Source organism: Cetorhinus maximus, chromosome 12 (assembly GCF_964194155.1).
Source record: "Cetorhinus maximus chromosome 12, sCetMax3.hap1.1, whole genome shotgun sequence".
NCBI classification, from domain to species: Eukaryota; Metazoa; Chordata; class Chondrichthyes; order Lamniformes; family Cetorhinidae; genus Cetorhinus; species Cetorhinus maximus.
In genome coordinates, this window is record NC_135890.1 from 62,122,967 (window position 1) to 62,148,049 (window position 25,083).

General features: G+C 47.3%; 1 protein-coding gene across 1 annotated transcript in view; it reads left to right on the plus strand.

The window, feature by feature from the left end:
- The window catches only part of LOC144687508 (dynein axonemal heavy chain 3-like), a 706,779-nt gene that overhangs the window by 488,244 nt on the left and 193,452 nt on the right, over positions 1–25,083 (plus strand). The window contains exons 45-47 of the mRNA XM_078553740.1: positions 5,589–5,719; positions 19,070–19,262; positions 23,104–23,282. Of these exons, the coding sequence (XP_078409866.1) occupies positions 5,589–5,719; positions 19,070–19,262; positions 23,104–23,282 (503 nt within the window). The remainder of the gene's footprint in view (positions 1–5,588; positions 5,720–19,069; positions 19,263–23,103; positions 23,283–25,083) is intronic.

A 25,083-nucleotide genomic window follows, 5' to 3' on the forward strand; every position in this document is an offset into this window, starting at 1 on the left:
GTCCTCCTGGAGGAGGTGGCAGTGCAGGTCAGCAGCCACGATGTTGTGTGGTGCACATAGGGGCAGTTCTGCAAAAAGTTTAATGACCTGCTGCACTTGGCATGGGTGAGTACCGTGTTGGCATGGATCAGTGTGGTGAAGTGTTTAAGGTCTGGCCGTCCCCCCCATGGAGCTCCGGGGTGTTAGAGTCTGAGTGCCGACTGTCAATGATGCTGGAGCTGGCCAAGGGGGTGAGCCCTGGCTGCTTGGACTGAGTGCCTTGCGGCTCGAGGGCCACGACTCGGATGTGCCCTGCGAGGTGTTCCTCAGCTGGGATTGGCCAGGATGCAATGGCGCTGCAGGTAGAGAGTGGACTCATCAATGCTCCTCTGTCCTTTCAGGAGAACACGAGCCATAACCACATTGAGAGGTCACGGATAGGCAGAGGTCCTCAAACCTCCTCACCCGAACCAGATTTGAGCAGGATGCCTTGGAGCTGGAGAGGCACCAGGCACCTCGGTCAACTGGCCACAGAGAGTCCTGTCAGTCAACCGGATACAGAGAGGCAGGGGTCTCTGACAAAGGTAAGAGTGCGGTGCACAGAGGTGAGAGTTCTGGATGGTGCAAACATTCTTGTGTAGTCTCTTCATTGATGGGAGCCTTAAAACTGGAGTCCCCATTGACCGTTAGAAGATGAGGCCACCATGATGCAGATCTCCATTGTCTCACCAGAGTGCCTGGCATGCACAGTGACAGTGTGATGACTTAAACTAATGACATGTCCTTATTTTCCCTTAGATTCACCAGCACACACTTGCTCTCTGGACCCTGAAGAGACACCCCTGATGCCAGAGGACTGCGGGCTTCACATGCACCTGTGTCACACCCACTCTCTGAAGCAGGCACCAGCGCAGATACCAGCATCTCGGTGGGTATTAGATCAGTGGCTAGAATGTCAGAGCACAGCGGTGAGGGCACTTCACACTTGCTTGAGGAGCAGGTGGAGGCAGAGAGCGCCCAGGATGCTAGCAGTCGGAGGACTGCTGAAGACCAGGGCGATGCACAGTCGAAGGCAGATGATGAGTCTCTGGAGTCATCCATTAGGCGGCAGATGCTGGATGTCCAGCGGGATGTGCGGGAGAATCTGGTGGAGATCCATGAGGGTATATGTGTCATGGTCTCTGTTGTGCAGGAGTCTATGTGGAGCGTCAGCACTGCATTGACCCTCATGGCTGAGCGCACTGCCTCCTCCATTGAGTGAGTGGTGACTCTCATGGAGAGGCAGCTCCAGGGACCTGCAAGCCCTCACACAGGCACTGACTTCAGGTGGTCAGTGTCAGTGGGAGATGGATGAGGCACCCAGTATCCCAGCTAGGTGCCCGTCCATCAATAGTGAGCAGGGAGGTCCAGAGCGACCTCACGTTGGTGCATGAGCTGCTTGTCATCTCTGCGGGCTCCTCTCAGGGCGCTCTGGATGGTGGCAGCAGCTCCTCCGCCCCTCTGCCAGTGACTGAGGCTGCAGCGACTGGGGAGGTGCCAGCCGTGGCACTGGTCACTCCCACCCAGGCGGGGCCAGCACAGGCTCCACTGGCCAGAGGATGACTGCCAAGGTCATCAAGACCAACCACACAGCAGGGCCAGCAGCTGTCTCCAATGCCAGTGCCAGCGAAGGGGTGTACCAAGATGTAGCACTTGTAAACCTAAGTTTAAGGCACCATGAGCACAAGAGGGACTGGTCATGGGTGATCTTCTGTTGTGTAATGTTTTGTTTATGTTTACTGGTCTGGGAATGAAGACCAGAGAAGGTGATGTTAATTTGTCTGGATTGTGAAAATGATATAAATTTTGTTTTTGTCGTCATGGCCTGAGTATGCTTCACCTTTTTATTTTATTGGTGCGGGGTTCGCCTGTGTGTAATGCTGTATGTGATGGCTCTGAACTTTATTGCACAGGCACTGGGTGTTCTTTGTGTTGAAATGAAAGGGTCATTTCAGACATCTGGGATGGAGACAACAGCCCTGGCATGAGGTGGAAGCTGATGTTTAGCAGCCTAGCTGAAGGAACATTGGATCAAGGCATCCCTGGTATCCCTGCCTCCCTGCAGGTTACTGAGGTCTGGCTCCACGCCATCAGCGTTCTCCTCACCATGCTCCTCTTCTGACTCACTACTGGGCTCATCATCTGTGGCCTGTGGAGCTGCCTCAGGATCCTCTCCCTCCAGTGGGCCCCCCCTTGCCAGTGCCAGATTGTGGAGAGTGCAGCATGCAACCACTATCAGTGACACCCACTCTGGGGGGTATTGTAGTGCTCCCCCTGAACGGTCCAGGCATGGGAAGCACAACTTGAGAAGACCTATGGTCCTCTCTGCCACCGCCCTTGTGGAGGCATGACTCCTATTATACCGCTGCTTTGCCTCTGTTCTTGGGTGACGGAGAGGCGTCATAAGCCACCTTTTCAATGGATAGCCCTTGTCACCCAACAGCCATCCATCCAGTCGGGCTGGAGCACTGAAGAGCCTCGGCACCTGGGAGTGCCTCAGGATGTAAGCGTCATGGGAGCTACCAGGGTACCTTGCACAGACTTGTAGAATCTGCATCCTGTGGTCACACACTATCTGCACGTTCATGGAGTGGAATCCCTTCCTGTTAACGAAGGCACCCGGCTGACCCGCTGGCGCCTTAATGGCCACATGTGTGCCATCGATTGCAGCCTGGATATGGGGGAACCCAGCAATCGCTGCAAAGCCTCTGGCTCGCTCAGCCTGGCTGGCCTCATCCGTATGGAAATGAATAAATGTCATTACCTGCCTGAACAGAGCTTCTGTCACCAGCTTGATGCAACTATGGACAGCTGATTGGGAGACTCCACACAGATCCCCCACTGACCCCTGGAAAGAGCCGGAGATATAGAAGTTGAGGGCCACTGTGACCTTCAGAGCCACTGGCATGGGGTGTCCACCCACACAGTCAGAGCTGATCTCAGGTCCAATCACCTGGCAAATGAAGGTCACTGTCTCCCTGCAGAGGCGGAGCCTCCTTTGGTATTGCACCTGAGATATATTGAGGCAGCTGCATTGCCACCTGTGAACCCTGGCAGCAGGATAGTGGCGTCTTCTGCAGCCCCTTCCGCCTTGGACTTCCTGCTGGCCCAGCGCCCCTTGTGCCTGCACCTCTCCTCCCACAGGTCGCTCCATGGAAGCTGCATTGGAACACCTGGCCTCCTCTCCCTACTGCCCCTCTCTTCTTCCTCAGAGGAGGTGCCTCCAGTGGAGACCATAATCCCCATTATCAGGGTAACGGAAGGCTGTCTGAAACCTGGAAGGGTCCACATGGTCGAAATCCTCCAGGGGCCTTGGAGACACCAATGAGTCCTGAAATGAAGCTCAGAACAGAGATGAAGCAGCAAATTAGCAACCAATCTCCTAAACTCCTCACTACTTACACTGGCAATTCTGCTGACCCTTTTTATCCCACCCTGGGATGATGTATTGCAAGGTGTGGGCTAACCACCTGCTTGTTTTGCCCGTGCGGTGAGCACAAAATCGCACGGGCAACGTAAAATTGGATTCAGTTGTGTTTTCAATGGTCTTAAGTGACCTTTTAATTGACAGTGGGCACAGCTCCAACACCCATGCATGCCCACTGACCTGAAGATTGCATGGGATGATGTCAGGAGGCTCACCTGACGTCTTCTTGCGTTATTTTATACCCGATTGGGTCAGGTGCGCACCATCCCACAAGGCGTAAAATTCTGCCCCAAGACTTTGCTGGCTTGACTTTATGGCTGGCTCAAATGACATCCTCTCCCAGCCCAGAGCTCCATAGCTATAGTTCAAAGCTTAAACAGCTTCGCTGTCTCTCTATCTTAAGCTCTCCACAGTAACTCTAAAATGCCTTTTTTCCTTTCATCTCGGGTTCCATTGTTCTCATACCTCTTTGAAACTCAAATCCTTCCAAATATAAAATCTTTCATGTCTCTATCTTGTCTTTGTTTTTGGGTCAATAAAATATAATGTACCCACTACTATTTACCTATGAATTCCCACAAGATGCAAACATGTTTCTTTTTACCTTTGATTCCCCTTTCATATTCAAACAAAGTCTCAATTTATCTAAAAATGCAAAGGTGGATCTAATCTATTTACTGGTACCTCAAACTGAACACCTCAATCCTTTTCATGTTTCAAACCCCAGACAACTTGACTCCTATCAATCTCTGCCCTACTTAATTAAATCACACACACACACACACACACACAGCCTTTTTTTTTTATAGAATAACACAATATTTCCCAAAAATATAAAAAATAAAACATCCATTCTCACATTACACTTTGGAAGGAGTAATTTGACAAGGAAGTATTTAATGAACGGCATGGCACTAGGAAGTTCTGAGGAACAAAGGGACCTTGGCGTGTGTGTCCATAGATCTCTGAAGGCAGAGGGGCGTGTTAGTGGGGTGGTGAAAAAGGCATATGGGACACTTGCCTTAATCAATTGAGGCATAGATTACAAAAGTAGGGAGATCATGTTGGAGTTGTATCGGACCTTGGTGAGGCCACAGCTGGAGTACTGTGTGCAGTTCTGGTCGCCACATTATAGGAAGGATGTGATTACACTGGAGGGGGTGCAGAGGAGATTCACCAAATTGTTGCCTGGGATGAAACATTTAAGTTATGAAGAGAGGTTGGATAGACTTAGGCTGTTTTTGCTGGAGCAGAGAAGACTGAGGGGTGACTTGATCGAGGTGTACAAGATTATAAGGGGCATGGACAGGGTGGATAGGGAGCAGCTGTTCCCCTTAGTTGAAGGGTCAGTCATGAGGGGACATAAGTTCAAGGTGAGGGGCAGGAGGTTTAGGGGGGATGTGAGGAAAAACTTTTTTACCCAGAGGGTGGTGACGGTCTGGAATGCGCTGCCTGGGAGGGTGGTGGAGGCGGGTTGCCTCACAGCGTTTAAATGGATGAGCACTTGGCACGTCATAACATTCAAGACTATGGGCCAAGTGCTGGTAAATGGGATTAGGTAGATAGGTCAGGTGTTTCTCACATGTCGGTGCAGACTCAATGGGCCGAAGGGCCTCTTCTGCACTGTGTGATTCTGTGATTACCCAGGAGTTGGAAGTGGTTTTAATGCTTCTAACTTTTCCTGGATAACTTCCATAAGACAGTCGGAACCACCTGAAGACTGCGATTAAATCAGAATTTTGATGGTTCCCAGTGCAGGATAATTGCCCATTGGAAGTTTAAAGTTCCTGAGCAATTGCCATGCAATACTTACCTGGCAATCTCCGGGCATTCATTCCTGGGCACAATATCTCAGGGAAGATTTCATGGTCTTGGAGGGGATGCAGTGCTGGAGCCAGTTTTGGGAGATTTCCCTGAGCCAGCATTCAGAGCGAGGTAGTTAAAATAAACTAAAAGACGCTCAAAAGCATGCATGTAAAAGTAACTTGGACTTCCTGAGTGAACTCTAACACACTGCCACCATTATTGTTTTGAAGAATATCTGTAAAAACAAAAGATGATCTCGTCTCCGTTATTCGCTATGTAAAGTTAAACTACGGACAGGAACAGTTCCAATCTCAAAGTGATGTCTTTGATTTTTCAGGTCACTCTCCTGAACTTCATGATAACAACAGTAGGGTTAGAGGACCAGCTACTCAATATCATTGCAGCAAAGGAAAAGCCAGAACTAGAAGAAAAGAAGAAAGTTCTTTACCTGGAAAGGGCACAAAACAGGTACCTGCGAAAACCACAGCATCAGATCAGAGTTAATGGCAAAGGGATCAGCACAGTGTCCCAGTAACAGCAGCAGATACTGAAATCAACCTGTATTCTAACACCTTTTCATCCAAAACATGGTTGAGAGCTATGTGGATACCACATTTATAGATATGGTCACTCCAGAGATTCAGAGTATGCAGGGACTGAAGGAATGGGTGATCACCAGGCAGTTAAAAAGGACCAGGCAGGTGGTACAGTAGTTCCCTGAGTGCTTCCCGCTCTCCAACCAGTATTCAGTTCTGAATACTGATGACAGTGATGGTTCATCCGGGGAGTGCAGCCAGAGCCTAGTCCACAGCACCACGGGTGGTTCAGCTGCACAAGGAGGTACAAGGAAGACTGGAAGAAACATGGTGATATGTGATTTGATAGTTAGGGGAGCAGACAGGCGTTTCTGCAGCCGCAAACATAATTTCAAGATAGCATGTTGCCTCCCTGATGCCAGGGTCAAGGGTGTCACTCAGCAGCTGTAGAGCAGCCTGAGGGAGGAGGGTGAACAGCCAGCAGTCATGGTCCACAGCACAACCAATGACATAGGTAGAAAGAGGGATGTGGTCCTGCATTCAGAATTTAGGGAGCTAGGTCAAAAATTAGCAAGCAGGACCTCAAAAGTAATAATTTTCAGATTACTCCCAGTGCCACATGCAAGTGAATACAGGAAAAGGAGGATAACACAGATGAATGCGTGGCTGGAAAGATGATGCAGGAGGGAGGCCTTTAGGTTCTTGGGACATTGGGACCGGCTCTGGAGGAGGTAGCACCTGTACAAGCCGGACGGGTTGTGCCTGAATAGAGCCGGGGATTTGCTAGTGCTGTTGGGGAGGGTTTAAACTAACTCAGTAGGGGTGTGGGAACCAGGAGAATATATCAGAGAAGAATACCAGGGTGCACAGAATACTGGGAGAGACAGAAAGCACTAGAATAGAGAATAGTAAGTTAATAGGTGAGGTCAGAGTAATGGAGAAAGTAATAGTCTAAATCAGGGTTACTATGCATGTATGTGAATGCACGGAGTGTGGTAAATAAGATTGGGAAGTTACAGGCACAGATTGCCATGTGGAAATATGATGTTCTGGTGATAACAGAGACCTGGATCAAAAAAGTCTGGACTGGGTGTTAAATATCCCTGGATACAAGGTGTTCAGGAAATGAAGGAAAAGGGGAAGGGTGGTGGTATCGATTAAGGAGAGCATTGCAGTGCTGGAGGAAGAGGATGTCCCAGAGCGGTCAAGGACAGAATCCATTTGGCTCGAGCTCAGGAACAAAAAAGGTGCAATTACATTGCTCAGTGTAGTCTATAGACCATCAACTAGTGGGAAGGATGTAGAGGAACAAATCTGTAGGGAAATTACAGAGAGGTGCACAAATTATAGAGTACTTACAATGGGGTACTTTCCAAATATAGACTGGGATAATAGCGGCAAGAGTCCCTTGAACATAAGGGGAGGCAGTGGTATAGTGGTATGGTCACTGGACTGGTAATCCAGAGACTCAGGGTAATGCTCTGGGGACCCAGGTTTGAATCCTGCCATAGTAGATGGCAAAATTTGAATTCAGTAAAAAAAATCTGGAATACAAAGTCTAATGATGATCATGAAGCCATTGCCAATTGTCATAAAAACCCATCTGGTTCACTAACATCCTTTAGGGAAGGAAATCTGCTGCCCTTACCTGGTCTGGCCTACATGTGACTCCAGAGCCACAGCAATGTGGTTGGCTCTAAAATGCCCTTTGAATGAGGCCAATAGGGATGGGTGATAAATGCTGGCCTAGCCAGCGATGCCCACACCCCATGAACAAATTTTAAAAAAACAAATAGTTGTTTGGTAGTACAAACCTTGAGTATTGCTGAAGGAAGACAAGCTTTTCGTCTTGCACCCATCAGGACAATCGCAAGAATACCAATGTCAGGGAAAGCAACAACGTTATACTATATGAAAAGAGAGTGCTGACTGGTTGGCAAGTGGACTCTGATTTTAGAGGTGTTCCCATGGAGAATTCACCAATTAATGGTGACCGACAGTTAACTGTTAAGCATTGTTTGAAATTTAAACCAGGCAGCTTGACTCTGATTGGTCGAGGCATTGCCCTGAGGAATGAACCAGTGAATGACTATCACTTATTTTGTTTAGCTGAAAAAGGTGCAATGTGTGTACATGTTCTTTCTGTCTGCAAAGAACAGGGCCCTGTGTATTAATATATGTAGCTTCCAGCACACGTAAATCTGCCACATTGTGAGCCCAACTGACAGCTTAAATTGGTTGTCAGTATAATTTTTAGCACACTGGATTATTTAGCAAATGTTGTCTAATCGCAGAATCACATCTAATGTTGGACACTGTTTTGAGTTTTGCAAGCACAGGTTGGTGGGGTACGGTCTCTACCTTGCCCATTGCAAACAGCAGCTGGGACACTCTGCTTGATACGATCCGCCAGTCTTTGGGGCGTACAGCCTACATACCTAGCATCACACTGGCACTGAAATTCATATACCACATTACTCATTTGTGTGATAGCCATTCGCTGGTTCATTCCACAGAGCAATGCCTTGATCAACCAGAGTCAAGCTGCCTGGTTTAAATTTCAAACAATGCTTGGCAGTTAACTGTCAGTCATCATTAATTGGTGCATTCTCCATGGCAACAACTCTACAACCAGAGTCCACTTGCCAACCAATCAGCACTCTCTTCTCATGCAGTATAAAAGTTATTGCTTCCCCTGACATTGGTATTCTTGCCATTGTCCTGATGAGTGCAAGACAAAAAGCTTTGAAAAAATGTCTTTTTTCAGCAATACTCAAGTTCCGAGAATGTGTTCAAGAGACTTTTCTTCATTAATGGGATGTGGACTTCACTGGCTAGACCAGAATTTATTGTGCATCCCTAATTGCCCTTGAGAAGGTGGTGGTGAGCTGCCTTCTTGAACCGCTGCAGTCCATGTGGTGTAGGTACACCCACAGTGCTGTTAGGGAGGGAGTTCTAGAGTTTTGATCCAGCGACGGTGAAGGAACGGCGATATATTTCCAAGTCAGGATGGTGAGTGACTTGGAGGGGAACTTCCATGTGATGGTGTTCCAATATATCTGCTGCCCTAGTCCTTCTAGATGATAATGGTCGTGAGTTTGAAAGGTGCTACCTAAGGATCCTTGGTGAATTCCTGCAGTACATCTTGTAGATGGTACACACTGCTACCACTGTGCATCAGTGGTGGAGAGAGTGAATGTTTGTGGATGTGGTGCCAATCAAGCGAGGCTGCGTTGTCCTGGATGGTGTCAAGCTTCTTGAGTATTGTGGGAGCTGCACTTATCCAGGCAAGTGGGAAGTATTCCATATACTCCTGACTTGTGCCTTGCACATAGTGGACGGGCTTTGGGGAGTCAGGAGGTGAGTTACTCATCACAGGATTCCTAGCCTCTGACCTGCTCTTGTAACCACAGTATTTCTATGGCTAGTCCAGTTCAGTTTCTGGTCAATGATAACCCCCAGGATGTTGATTGTGGGGGATTCAGTGATGGTAATGCCATTGAATGTCAATGGGCAATGGTTAGATTCTTTCTTGTTGGAGATGGTCATTGCCGGGCACTTGTGTGGCATGAATGTTACTTGCCACTTGTCAGTCCAAGCCTGGATATTGCCCAGTCCTTGCATTTGGACATGGGCTGCTTCAGTATCTGAGGAGTTATGAATGGTGCTGAATGGTGCAATCATCAGCGAACATCCCCACTCCTGACCCTATGATGGGAGGAAGGTCACCGATGAAGCAGCTGAAGATGGTTGGGCCTTGGACACTACCCTGAGGAATTCCTGCAGTGATGTCCTGGAGCTGAGATGATTGACCTCCAACAACCATAACCATCTTCCTTTGTGCTAGGTATGACTCCAACCAGCAGAGAATTTTCTCCCTGATTCCCATTGACTCCAGTTTTGCTAGGGCTCCTTGATGTCACACTCGGTCAAATGTGGCCTTGATGTCAAGGGCAGTCACTCTCACCTCACCTCGGGTTTTCAGCTCTTTTGTCCATGTTTGAACCAAAACTGTAACAAGGTCAGGAGCTGAGTGGCCCTGGCGAAACCCAAACTGGGCGTCAGCAAGCAAGTTATTGCTAAGCGAGTGCTGGTCCAATGAGGAAGGTGACACTGCTGGACCTGGTTATTGGGAATGAGGTGAGTCAAGTGGCTCAAGTGTCAGTAGGAGAACATTTAGGGAACAGTGGTCATTGCATCATGTACTTGAGGCTGACTATGGAAAAGGACAAAGAACAGTCCAGAGTAAGAATAATTAACTGGGGGAAAACCAACTTCAATGGGGCAAGAATGAATCTGGGTCAGCAGGAAGAACGATAGCTTATCAATGGGCTACATTCAAAGAAGAGATGCTTCAGGCATAATCAAGGTATATTCCCTCAAAAGGGAAATGTTGGGCAAACAAATCCAGAGCTCCCTTAATGACAAAGGAGATAGGAATTAAGATAAGGAAGAAAAAGCGTGCTTATGGCAGGTGTCAGTTAGAAAATACAACTGAAAACCAAGCTGAATATAGAAGGTTCAGAGGGGAGGCGAAGCAGCAAATAAGAGAAGCAAGAGGGAGTATGACGAGAGACTGGCAGCTAGCATAAAAGGGAATCCCAAAATCTTCTACAGGCATACAATTAATAAAAGGGTGGTAGAAGGAGGGGTAGGGCTGATTAGGGACCAAAAGGGTGATTTACACATGGGGGCAGAGGGCATAGCTGAGGTATTAAATGAAAACTTTGCATCTGTCTTTACCGAGGAAGAAGATTGCTACCCGGGTCATGGTGAAAGATGAGGTAATTCAGACATTAGAAGGGTTTAAAATTGATACAGAGGTGTTATTGGATAGGTTATCCGCACTTAAAGTTGATAAGAGACCAGGACCGGATGAGATGCATCCAAGGATACTGAGAGTGGAAATTGTGGAGGCACTGGTCATAATTTTTCAGTCTTCCTTAGATTCAAGGGTGGTCCCAGAGGACTGGAGAATTACAAATTTTACACCCTGTTCTAAAAAGAGTATAAAGATAAGCCCAACAACTACAGGCCAGTCAGTTTAACCTTGGTGGTGGGGAAACTTCTAGAAACAATAATTCAGGTCAAAATTAATGGTCACATGGACAAATGTGGGTTAATTACGGAAAGCCAGAATGGATTTCTTAAGGGAAAATCATGTTTAACTAACTTACTGAAGTTTTTTGAAGAGGTAACAGAGAGGGTTGATGAGGATAATGCTGTTGATGTGGTGTACATGAACTTCCAAAAGGCATTCGATACAGAACCGCAAAACACACTTGTGAGATAAGTTATGGCTCATGGAATAAAAGGGACAGTAGCAACATGGATACAAAATTGGCTGAGTGATCGGAAGCAGAGAGTAATGGTTAATGAATGTTTTTTAGGCTGGAGGAAGGTTTGTAGTGGAGTTCCCCAGGGGTCAGTATTGGAACCCTTGCTCTTCCTGATATATATTAATGATATATTTGCAGATGATACAAAACTTGGTAGTATTCTGAACTGTGAGCAGGATAATATCAAACTTCAAAGGGACGTAGACAAGTTGGTGGAATGGGTGGACAGGTAGCAGATGAAGTTCAATGCAGATTTAGTTTGGTAGGAAGAACATGGAGAGATAGTATAAAATAAAGGGTACAATTCTAAAGGGGGCGCAGGAGCAGAGGGACCTGGATGTATATGTGCATAAATCATTGAAGATGGCAGCACAGGGTGAGAGAGCATGCAGTATCCTAGGCTTTATTAATTGGGCATAGAGTACAAGAGCAAGGAGGTTATGCTGAACTTATATAAGACATAAGTTCAGCCTCAGTTGGAGTATTGTGTCCAGTTCTGTACACCACACTTTAGGAAAGAAGTGAAGGCATTAGAGAGAGTGCAGAACAGATTCACGAGAATGGTCGCAGGGATGAGGGACTTCAGTTATGAAAATAGATGGAGAAGTTAGGACTGTTTTCCTTGGAGAAAAGAAGGCTGACAGGAGATTTGATAGAGGTGTTCAAAATCACGAGGGGTCTGGACAGAGTAGATGGGAGAAACTGTTCCCACGAATAAAAGGGTCGAGAACGAGAGGACACAGATTTAAAGTAATTAGCAAAATAAGCAAAAGTGATATGAGGAGAAGCTATTTTATGCTGTGAGTGGTTCGGGTCTGGAATGCACTACCTGAGAGTGTGTTGGAGACAGGTTCAATTGAAACATTCAAAACGGAATTAGACTGTTATTTGAAAAGGAAGAATGTGCAGGGTTATGGAGAGAAGGTGGGAAAATGGCAGTAGGTGAGTTGCTCATTCAGAGAGTCAATGAGCCGAATGGCCTCCTTCTGCACTCTAACAATTCTGTGATCTTGACAAGGTTTCATGTTTCTAAATCTGAAACAGCGGTAAATGCAATGATTCTACAATGTATTCAGAACTATTTTCTATATGTTTTAAGTGTTGACAAGGAAACAGGCCATTTAGGATTTAGTGATGAGTAACTACAGCTGCATAGAGCTCTGGTATGACCCATCTAGAGCATTGCATTCAGTACTGGGTACCACACCTCAGGGAAGGACATATTGACCAGGATTTTCCGTTCGGCGAGCAGGGGGCAGGGCCCGCTCACCAACGCGTAAAATGATGTGGAATGACATTGGGCGGAACTCCCGACGTCACCCCGTCTCATTTCCATTTTCAGGTAGGCGGGGACTCAGCCGAATCAGCTGTGCACCCGCTGACCTGTCAATGGCCCACTGACAAAGTAATTAATGTAATTAGTGGACCTGCCCGTCCAACCTTAAGGTTGGCGGGCAGGCCGGGATCCCCGGCGGGCATTGGAAAAAGCATGAAACCTCAAACACGGGCAGGATGAGGTTTCATGTATGTTTATAAATTTTTAATAAAAATGAAACTGAAAGTGATGGACATGTCCCAACTCATGTGACAGTGTCAAATGAGGGGACATGTCAGGGAATTTTTTTTTTCTGTTTTTAACATTTTTTAATGTTTAGCCGATCTCCCTGATGCAGCACTTAGCCTCAGGGAGATGAGTGCGCTCTTTTGTGCGCATGCGCAAACCCCAGCCCACACAGGTAGCACATAGCGCTTCCTTGCAGACGTCATGCTGGGCGGGCCTTAATTGGCCCGCCCACGTAAAATGGCAGCGCGCCCCCGATTGGGGGCACCGATTGGAGGTGCGCCTTCACTTTCCCCCAGATAGGGGGAAAATTCTACCCATTGGCTCAGGAGAGGCTGCAGAGCATATTCACCAGAATGATTACAGGCTGGAAGGGCTGAATAAGAGGACAAATTGCTTAGACTAGACCTGTATTCCCTTCAGCTGAGAAGGTAATGTAAATGAGGTGTTTAAGATGATAAAGGAATTTTATAACATTGAAAGAAACTATTTTGTCTGGTCAGAGAGTCCAGAACAAGGGGTGCAGATTTTAATAATTAGAGCTGGTCTATTCTAGGAGTGAAAAGAGAAAGCATTTTTCACAGCCAGAAATCCATGGCTCCTCATGCCCCCAGTGAAGACTGCTGCTGCCTGTACTGAGGGCTGGTGCAATGTGATGCTGAGCCTTCTAGGCCCAGAGCTTCTTGAGGTATCCTACAATGCCATCCGTAATCCATTGAGTCAGCAGCCTTTCATCGGTCAAGCTGTAGCCACTGGCACAACGTCATTGGAGCACTAGGGGATGCAAAGGGAGACACAGACAGCCACAAGGTTGATCAGTTGATGTTTTGTGCTGGATGGAATGATTCCATTTATAAATTTGGTTTGGAATGTTTATCTTGTGTTAGCTTTTACTTTCACCTTCTGGCCAGTGACAGAGGGAAGATAAGGAGTGTGAGATTGTTGGTGAATGGGGTAATGGAGCTGAGGTATCACACCCAAATTAGTTCTTCATGTGCAACCGGGCAGGGAGGGGCTGTCTAAGTTCCAATTTCCCTTCCTCTTGTTTCTGCTCCTCCTGCTCCTCAGCTGCTCACCGTATGGCTGGTGGCAAGGGCTGTCCCTCAAGATGGCAAGGTGCAGCATGCACCAAACCGCACTATCTCTCCTCCAGAGCGGTCCCTGCAGTAAATGTGTTGTTTCTGCACGGCAATGGTCTACTCCATCACATTTCGTGCAGCAGCATGATTTTCATTGTATATGTTTTATTATTTGATGGGATGTGGGTGTCAATGGCATGGCAAGTATGTGTCATAGAGTCATAGAGGTCTACAGCATAGAAAAAGGCCCTTCAACCCATCGAGTCTGCGCCGGTCAAACAAGTGCCTCACTATTCTAATCCCATTTTCCAGCATTAGGCCCATAGCCTTGTATGCCATGGCATCGCAAGTGCACATCCAAATACTCCTTAAATGTTATGAGGGTTTCTGCCTCTAACACCCTTTCAGGCAGTGAGTTCCAGATTCCCACCTCCCTCTGGGTGAAAAAATTCTTCCTCACATCCCCTCTAAACCTCCTGCCCCTTACCTTAAATCTATGCCTCCTGGTTATTGACCCCTCCACCAAGGGGAAAAGTTCCTTCCTGTCTACCCTATCTATACCCCTCATAATTTTATACACCTCAATCATGTCCCCGCTCAATCTCCTCTGCTCCAAGGAAAACAAACCCAGTCTATCAATCTTTCCTCACAATTAAAACTCTCCAGCCCAGATAACATCTTGGTAAATCTCCTCTGCATCTCTAGTGCAATCACATCTTTCCTATAATACGGATTTCAGAACTGCACGCAATACTCTAGCTGTGGCCTAACCAGCATTTTACACAGTTCCAGCATCACCTCCCTGCTCTTATATTCTATGCCTTGGCTAATAAAGGCAGGTATCCCATATGCCTTCTTAACCACCTTATCTACCGGTCCCGCTACATTAAGGGACCAGTGGACATGCACACCAAGGTCCCTCTGATCCTCGGTACTTCCCAGGGTCCTACCATTCATCGTGTATTCCCATGTTTGTCCTGCCCAAGTGCATCACCTCACACTTATCAGGATTAAATTCCATTTGCCATTGATCAACCCATCTGACCAGCCCGTCTATATCCTCCTGTAATCTAAGGCCATCCTCCTCACTATTTACTACCCCACCAATTTTCGTGTCCTCCGTGAACTTACTGATCAACCTTCCGATATTCAAGTCTAAATCATTTATATATACCACAAACAGCAAGGGACCCAACACCGATCCCTGTGGAACCCCACTGAACACAGGCATCCAGTCACAAAAACACCCCTCAACCATCACCCTCTGCTTCCTGCCACTCAGCCAATTCTGGATCCAATTTGCCAAATTGCCTTGGATCCCATGGGCTCTTACCTTCACTATCAGTCTCCCATGTGGGACCTTATCAAAAGCCTTGCTGAAGTCCAAGTAGACCAGGTCAAATTCATTGTCCTCATCTACCTGGTCAACTCTTCAAAAAATTCAATCAAATTGGTCAGACATGACCTCTCCTTAACAAAACCATGCTGACTGTCCTTGATTAATCCCTGCCTCTCCAGGTGTAGATTAATTCTGTCCCTCAGAATTGCTTCCAATAGTTTCCCCACCACTGAGGTTAGACTGACTGGCCTATAGTTCCCTGGTTTACCTCTTCCTCCCTTCTTGAATAAGGGTACCACACTGGCTGTCCTCCAGTCCCCTGGCGCCTCTCCTGTGGCCAGAGTGCTAATTGAAAATTATTGCCAGTGCCCCTGCTATCTACTCCCTGGAATACGTTACATCCAGGCCTGGAGATTTAGCTGCTTTTAAGACAGCCAGACCACTTAGAACCCCCTCCCTGTCTATGCTAATTCCTTCAATTATACCACAGTCCTTCTGCCTGATTTCCATACCCACGTTATCCCTCTCACTTGTGAACACTGACACAAAATATTCATTTAGAACCCTAGCTATGTCTTCTGGTTCCACACACAAATTACCACTGTGGTCCTTAATGGGCCCTACTCTTTCCTTAGTTATCCTCTTACTATTAATGTACTTGTAAAATAACTTTGGATTTTCCTTTATTTTACCTGCCAATGTTTTTTCATGCCCCCTTTTTGCTCTCCTAATTTCCTTTTTAAGTTCCCCCCTACACACTCTATACTCCTCTAGGGCTTCTGCTGTTATGAGCCCTGAGTTTCTGCCATACGCCTCCCTTTTTCTCTCTATCCACTCTTGTATTTCCCTCGACATCCAGGGTTCCCTGGATTTGTTGGTCCCACCCTTTATCTTTACTGGAATATGTTGGCCCTGTACTCTCCCTATTTCCTTCTGGAATGAGTCCCACTGCTCTGATGCAGATTTACCTAAAAGTAGCTACTCCCAGTCCACTCCGGCCAAATCATATCTGATCTTATTAAAATCGGCCTTCCCCCAATTTTGAACCCTGATTTCTGGACCATCCTTGTCCTTTTCCAGAACAACGTTGAATCTAACGGAGTTATGATCACTGTCTACAAAATGCTCCCCCACTGATACCTATACCAGTTGCCAGGCTCATTCCCTAAAATTAAGGCCAGGACCCCTCTCTTATAGGACCTTCTACATACTGGCTTAAAAAGCTCTCCTGGATGCATTTTAAGAATTCTGCTCCCTCTAAACCTATCACACTATGACGAACCTAGTTAATGTTGGGGAAGTTGAAATCCCCCACTATTATCTTTGCATTTGTCTGAAATTTGCCTACATATCTGCTCTTCTATTTCTCTTTGACTGTTTGGGGGCCTATAGTACACTCCCAGCATTGGGATTGCTCCTTTTTTGTTCTTCAGTTCTACCCATATGGCTTCATTTGAGGAGCCTTCTAAGATGTCATCCCTCCTCACTTCTGTAATTAATTCCTTGATCAATATTGCGACACCCCCTCCTCTTTTACCTCCTTCTGTCTTGCCTGAAGACCCTCTATCCTAGAATATTGAGCTGCCAATCCTGCCCCTCTCTCAACCATGTCTCTGTGACTGTAATGACATCATATTTCCACGTGTTAATTTGTGCCCTCAACTCATCTGCCTTATTCATCAGACTCCTAAATACCATCCAACCTTGTCAAACTCCCTTGTGCCTTAACTGGCCAATAATTTCTATGCCTTCCAGACTCACTTGCTCTCTCTTTTAATTTTGGCTGTGCATCTCCCCCTGTTGAACCTCCTCTCAGGATCCCATCCTCCTGCCAGGTTAGTTTAAACCCTCCCCAACAGCACTCGCAAACCTCCCCGCAAGGATGTTGGTCCCATTCCAGTTCAGGTGCAACCCGTCCACCTTGTACAGGTCCCACTGCCCCCAGAAACGGTCCCAATGTCCCAGAAATCTAAAGCCCTCCCTCCTGCACCATCTCTCCAGCCACACATTCAAAGAAGAACAAAGAACAAAGAAAAGTACAGTATAGGAACAGGTCCTTCGGCCCTCCAAGCCTGCGCCGACCATATTGCTTGTCAAACTAAAACATTTTGCACCTCCAGGGTCCATATCACTCTATTCCCATCCTATTCATGTATTTGTCAAGCTGCCTCTTAAACACCACTATCGTACCTGCTTCCACCACCTCCTCTGGCAGCGAATTCCAGACACTCACTACCCTCTGCATAAAAAACTTGCCCCGCACATCTCCTCTAAAGCTTTCTCCTCTCACCTTAAATCTATGTACCCTAGTAATTGACTCTTCCACCCTGGGAAAAAGCTTCTGACTATCTACTCTGTCCATCTGGACTGACCTCCTATTTCTAGGCATGGCACCGGAAGTAATCCAGAGATTACTACCTTTGAGGTCCTGTTTTTTAATCTGCTTCCTAGCTCCCTAAATTCTGCTTGCGGGACCTCATCCCTCTTTCTACCTATGTCGTTGGTACCAATATGTACCATGATCTCTGTCTGTTTGCCCTCCCCCTTTAAAATCCCTGCAGCCATTCAGTGACATCCTTGACCCTGGCACCAGGGAGGCAACATACCATCCTGGAGTCACGTCTACAGGCGCAGAAACACCTGTCTGTTCCCCTTACTATCGAGTCTCCTACAACTAATGCTCTTCCACTCTTTTTCCTCCCCCTCCGTGCAGCTGAGCCACTCACAGTGCCATGAGCGTGGCTGCATTCCCCAGAGGAACCGTCACTCTCACCGTTTTCCAACACAGAAAAACAGTTTTCGAGTGAGATGCACCCTGGAGATTTCCTTACTACCTGCCTGACACCTTTCTTCTGACTGATGGTCACCCATTCCCTCTCTGTCCGCACTTCCATAAGCTGTGGGGTGACCATGCCTAAAAATGTGCTATCCATAAAACTTTCAGCCTTGCGGATGCACCTCAGAGCCTCCAGCTACCGCTCAAGCTCGAAACTTGGAGCTCAAGTAGCTGCAGCTGGTGGCACTTCCTGCACACGTGGTCGGTCAGAGCACAAGGAGCATCTAGGACTTCCCACATGTTGCAGGCGGTACATAACACAGGACTGAGCTGCCCTGCCATGCCTCTAGTTGAAAAAAACCCTTACTTTAAGATATATACAGCAAAAAAAGTTCCATTATTTATGTACTTTAAATAAAAACTGGAACTCTTACCTTTCCTTAGCTTAATCTATTTTAAACTCCCCAATTACCCTTGACTGGCTTGCTAGGCCATTTCAGAGGGCAATTAAGAGTCAACCACATTACTGTGGATCTAGAGTCAGATGTAGGTCAGACCAGGTAATTAATGGCCACTTAAAGGTCTCATCCCGCTGCCACCAATACTTTACCCATAGCAAGGGGAGACCCACATCATGCGGAAAGCCCAGTAGCTTTAGCTGGTGTTGAGAAAGTTGGGTGATCTCCTTAGCGGGCCCCCTGGTCCCATCGTTGGTGTTCAGTGCCCCTTTGACCTTATCCTCTGGTCTCTTGAACCCAGTGCCCCACCGCCCCTCACTGAGACCTCTTGACCTTAGACTTACTTGGGCTCCTTGGCTTGGTGGGACTACCTGTAAACCCAGCAGTGGCCACTGTTCCCTGTGGCGCTGTTGGGACTAGGGAGCTGTTGGCCACCTGATTGGCCAGCAATTCTCTAAGGCAGGACTTCCTCTCAAGATAGGGGCAGGAGCCTCACCTTAAAGCAATTAACCCAGTTTCCAGCAGTAGATTGCTGTGGGGCAGCCATCGGGATTGTGGGAAAGCACACCCCTGACCTTTTTAGACAGGGGTAGGGTGGGGACCACAGCGCACAATAAAATCCAGCCCATAGGCACTGGGTCTAACAAAGTGTCGACAATTCTTTAAAGCCCCAATCGCCATGAGGTGATTCTGATTACCAATTGTAATGTGAATACTTTGTTCTATTCAGGAAACTTCTGAAAGAAACAGAAGATCAGATCTTGGAGGTACTGTCGCTGTCAGAGGGAAATATTCTGGAGGATGAGCAGGCCATTAACATCCTTTACTCCAGCAAACAGCTCTCACAGGAAATCCTAGAAAAACAACAAATTACTACGAGGACTGAGAAGCAGATTGATGAAACCAGGGATGGCTACAGGCCTGTGAGTCCATCGGTCATTTGGAATTCTAGAATATTCCATGCATTTCTGTTTTAGGAGAATGAGTTTGTCCAACGATTGATGTCAGATTGCTTAGTGTTTAATCAGATAGTTGAGGGCAGCTTCTGCAGCCTATTGTAAAAACAAAGGTAACTGCTGCTTAGGGGTTTTGTGATATAAAAAATGAGTCTGTTATCAGTAAGACAATCTTTGGTCCGGTTATAATTATGTTGCATAATATCATTGATAGTTATAGAATTGTAGACATTTATCGCACAGAAGGAGCCCGTTCAGCCCATCATGTTCATACCAACCAAAAAATACAGACCAAAAAATATCAATCCATCCTCATGCCACTTCCGTATACAAGTGATTTGTTTTAAATGTGATGAGGATTTCTGCCTCTCCAACTCAGTCAGTTCAAGATCCCTACCACCCTCTGGGTGAAGCCATTTCTTGTCAGCTCCCCTTTAATCCTTCTACTAATTACTTTAAACCCATGGCCCCTAGATATTGACCTCTCTGCTAACGAGAATAGGTCCTCCCTATCACTCTCTCTCAGCCCCTCATAATTTTATACACCTCAATTACATCTCCCCTAGGCCTTCCCTGTTCTCAAGAAAACAATCCCAGCCTATCTGATCTTTCCTCATCACTAAAATTCTCCAGTCCTGGAGACATTCTTATAAATATCCTCTGTACCCTTTCTAGTGCTATCACATCCTTTCCGGTAATGCGGTGCTCTAGCTGCAGACTTATTAGTGTTTCATACAGTTCTAATATAATTTCCCTACTCTTATATTCTATGCTTCAGCCAAAGGAAAGTATTCAGACACCTTCATGATCACCTTATCTACCTGTCCTATGACCTTTAGAGATCTGTGGACAAGCATTCCAAAGTCTCTTTCCGTTGCCTTGTTCGTCCTCCTCAATTGCCTTACCTTACATTTCTACGAATTAAAGTCCCTTTGCTACTTTTCTGACCAGCCCATTGATATCTTCCTGCAGTCTACAGCTTTCTTCCTCACTGTCAACCGCACTGCCAATGTTTGTATCATCTGCAGAATCCTTAATCATGCCCTCTACATTTAGGTCCAAATAATTGATATAGACCACAAACAGCTAGAGATCCAGTACTGAGCCCCACTGGGAGCTGCCTTCCAGTCGACCATCATCTTTTGCTTCCTGTCACTGAGTCATTGTCGAATCCAACTTGCCACTTTCCCTTGGATACCATGAGCTTTTAATTTTCTAACCGGTCTGTCAGTCATGTGGAACCCTAGCAAGTGCATTGCTAAAATCCATATAGGCTGCATCAAATATACTGTTTCCATCGACCCTCATTGTCACCTCCTCAAAAATTCTATCAAATTGATGCAACCTTCCCTTAACAAACCCATGCTGGCTGTTCTTGATTAATCTGTGCCTTCCTAATCAGGGCGAGGGCCGTACTGGGGAAGGAGGGTGTCCCAGGGTGTGTGTGGGGCCACATGCTGATCTGTGCAAGTGGCCTCAAGATGGTGAGGGATGAGGAGACAGTCTCCAGAGGAGGTGAGGCCAGATGGAGATGTGAGGGTGTGTGTGAGAGAGTGAATGGTGATGTTCCTTGAGCTGACAGTGAGTGAGATGCCAGTGGATGTGTGATGGGCTTGTGAGTGTGTGAGTTTAGAGATGGTTGCCTTACCCTGACAGCACGAATGAGATCATTCATCCTCTTTCTGCACTGGATGGCCAACCTCTTGTGTGCAGCATTGGCACTGATCACCACTGCCACCACTTCCCAAGCAGGAATGGTGAGACTGATGAGCCTCCTGCAGCCAGAGCAGGAGTAGAGGACACCATGACGAGCCTCCACAATGTCCAGAAGGTGTCCCAGAGATTCGTCACTGAATCGGGGGGCTTCACTGTTCTTGGTTTTTGGGGTCATGTCTTCACTGGAGCAGCCCTGGGCTGCAAACATTGAGGAGCCTGTGCACGGCTGCAGTTTAAATATGGCGCCTGGTGTGAGGAAGCGGCGAGGTAATAGCGTGGCGGGCAAATCAGAGGCCACCCGCCAGTGAGACAGCGTGTTTCCCGTGGCTTCATAATTAATGAGGCAGGAACAGGACAATATTGCGTGAAAAACTGCCATTGTGGCCCGCTACCACACTTTGTGCAAATCTGGGACGATTCCGCCCAGTGTTGTTCTTCTGGACATTGTTCAACAATTTTAAATCACACAGGACCATATTCTTCCTTTTTTTGCTGGTTCAGTTTTGTCTCGTTCCTTTCTTTATTCCTTTACATTCGGACGGCTACTATTCAGCCATTCACACCTGATCTGAACAAATCTTTTCTTTCTTTTCTTCACCCATTGCCACAAAACCTTTTGTCATTTAATTTCTCCTGCCCTCCACCCTATCTCAGACTTTCCCTTTTGTTCTTCCTACCCCCGCCCTCTTTTACTTGATCAAAACCTATCACATTTCTATCTTTCCTTGGTTCTGAAGAAGGCTCATCGACTTGAAACATTAACTCTGTTTCTCTCCATACAGATGCTGCCTGACCTGCTGAGGTTTGCCAGCATTTTTTGTTTATATTTCAGATTTCCAGCATCTGCAGTATTTTGCTTTTGGTTAATAAATGTAAATGGATTGAATTCCATTGAGCCCCATAATCCATCACAGTTCACACGACCTCTCCTCTCCCAGCGCCCAATTCCCAACTGGCCCACAACTCCCCCATTCCCACCCAATTTCCCCCACTCTCCCAATGACCCCAGTGACCACCAATGATCCACAACTTCCCTCCACTAACACCAATCTCCCCACTAGCCCCCAACCTCCACTGACCCCATTTCCCCCATTAATCCCCACTGACTACAACTGCTTCCACTGACCATTACTGACACCCACAATCTCCTGTTTACCCCAATTGATACCCATCCTCCCCACTGACCTCATCTCCTCCCACTCCCAAAACAGTCCTCTGCTTCTCTCACTGACACCCCCCCATTGACCCCCAACTGACTCTCCAGTGACCTCCGTTGACCCCCACTCCACCCAATGACCCACACTCCCCAACACTGTCTCCCCAGGCAACTCCTCACTCCCCCTCACTGACCACTCCTCACTGACCACTCTACACTGACGATTCCTTACTCCTCCCACACTGATCACCATTCACTCCCCCACACTGACCACTCCCCCCACACTCTCCACTCCTCACTCCCCCCACACACTGATCACTCCTCACTGCCCCCACACACTGACCTCTCCTCACTCTCCCCACACTGATCACTCCTCACTCTCCCCACACTGACCACTCCTCACTACCCCCCCCCACACTGACCACTCTTCACTACCCCCCCACACTGACCACTCCTCACTACCCCCCCACACTGACCACTCCTCACTACCCCCCCCACACTGACCATTCCTCACTCCCCCCCACACTGACCACTCCTCACTTGCCCCACACTGACCACTTCTCCCTCGCCTCGGAACTCTGTTGCTGAGCCGCTTTGGGCAGCTGACAAATGCAGTTTTCTGGCTGTGGTAGTGAATCGAACCAGGGTATCCTCACTCTGCCCTTAGTCACTGATCTCCTGATGATTCAGTCCCTGGATATAAAATATTTTAATTTACCTCCTGTCCATTGCTGGAAATGACTTTCATTTGGAAGAGATTGAACCAGTTAATGAAGTAATCTATTAAATTAAATCCCAGGTATTCGAAAAGTGTCCGACAACAGCTCACCTTTCACTTAATGGACAGGTCATTTTCTCAAAGATTGTTACAGAGCCTCCCCTCAGCAGTGTTTAATAAACCTGGTGTAATCACATTATTTTTGTGTTCTTTTACAGGTAGCTACTCACTCCAGTGTTTTGTTTTTTGTCATTTCTAATCTGGCTCACATCGATCCCATGTACCAATATTCACTCACATGGTTCCTCAATCTCTATATGAACTCTATTGACAAAAGCACTCCCTCCAGCCTGCTAACTGAAAGGATAAGCAATCTGAATGATCACTTTACTGACAGGTAATTGTTGGAGTTTGGAATTGAAGTGTGATTTATGTTCCCTGAGTGATCCAGTCAGTGTAAACACTGTGCTATGATCCACAATGAGGACAGCACTGGAGTTGTGGCTCGCCTGAGGTGCAGTGAATGGAGCAGCAATAGGGAAAATGAGCAGCCAGGGTCCCACTCCTGGTTCCTGTCCAGTCACACCTGACAGACAGTACTGGGTGTAGAGATCGGAAAAGGACAGGGTCAGACCTGGTGTCCACGGCCTCCATATTGGAATATCCAACAGCCATTGCTTGGCTAACACCTGAAGAAAAGCTGAGGGTGTGAGCTAGTGACAAGGTGCTGACAATGATTGAAATGGCCACGGGGCAGGAAATAGTGAGGGTGAGTAATGCTCATTGTTAGATGTAAAATAAGATGGGGGGGAGGGGGAGCAATCTTCCCAGGGTCAGTGCTAGGTCAATCACTGGATGCAAAGGTCAGGTTAAAGGGGAGGGAGTCTGGTCACAGTATCTCTGCACTACCTTTGTGTTGCCTTGGATTCCGGAAGCCTGAGGATTGGAGTAAGGTCTAGACCGTTGATCATAGGGTCAGCATGATCAAGGGGAGGTGATGGCGTGGTGGTATTGTCCCTGGACTAGTATTCAAGAGGCCCAGGGTAATGCTCTGGGGACCCTGGTTCAAATCCAATTTGAATTCAATAACAAAACTGGAAGTAAAAGTCTTATGATGGTCAAAAAACCATTGTCAATTCTCATAAAAACCCATCTGGTTCACTAATGCCCTTTAGGGAAGGAAATCTGTTGTCCTTACCTGACCTGGCCTACATGTGACTCCAGACCCACAGCAATGTGGTTGTCTCTTAAATGTCCTCTAGCAAGCCACTCAGTTGTATCAAACTGCTTAAAAAGTCAATAAATGGAATGAAACCGGATGGAGCACCCAGCATTGACCTGGCACCGACAATGGCAAACCCAACCCTGTCGACTCTGCAAAGTCCTCATTACTAACATCTGGGGACTTGTGCCAAAATTGAGAGAGCTGTCTCACAGACTAGTCAAGTAACAGTATGACAGATTCATCCTAATGGAATCATACCTTACAGATAATGTCCCAGACACCACCATCACCATCCCTGGGTATGTCCTGTCCCACCGGCAGGACAGGCCCAGTAGAGCTGGCGGCACAGTGGTATACAGTCGGGAGCCCTCAACATCAACTCCAGCCCCCATGAAATGCCATAGCATCAGGTCAAACATGGGCAAGGAAAACTCCTGCTGATTACCACGTACCGACTAACTCCCCCCACTCCCCCCACTGCCCTCAGCTGATGAATCAGTACTCCACCATGTTGAACACCACTTGGAGGGAGCACTGAGGGTGGCAAGGGCGCAGAATGTGCTCTGGGTGGGGGATTTCAATGTCCATCACCAAGAGCGGCTCGATAGCATCACTACTGACCGAGCTGGCTCAGTCCTAAAGGACATAGCTGCTAGACTGGGTCTGTGGCAGGTGGTGAGGGAACCAACAAAAGGGAAAAACATACTTGACCTCATCCTCACCAACCTGCCTGCTGCAGATGCATCTGTCCATGACAGTATCGGTAGGAGTGACCACCGCACAGTTGTTGTGGAGACTAAGTCCCATCTACATTTTGAGGATACCCCCCACCATGTTGTGTGGCACTACTGCCGTGCTAAATGGGACAGGTTTCGAACAGATCTAGCAACTCAAGACAGAGCATTCACGAGGCACTGTGGACCACTGGCAGCAGCAGAATTGTACTCGAACACAATCTGTAACCTCATGGCCC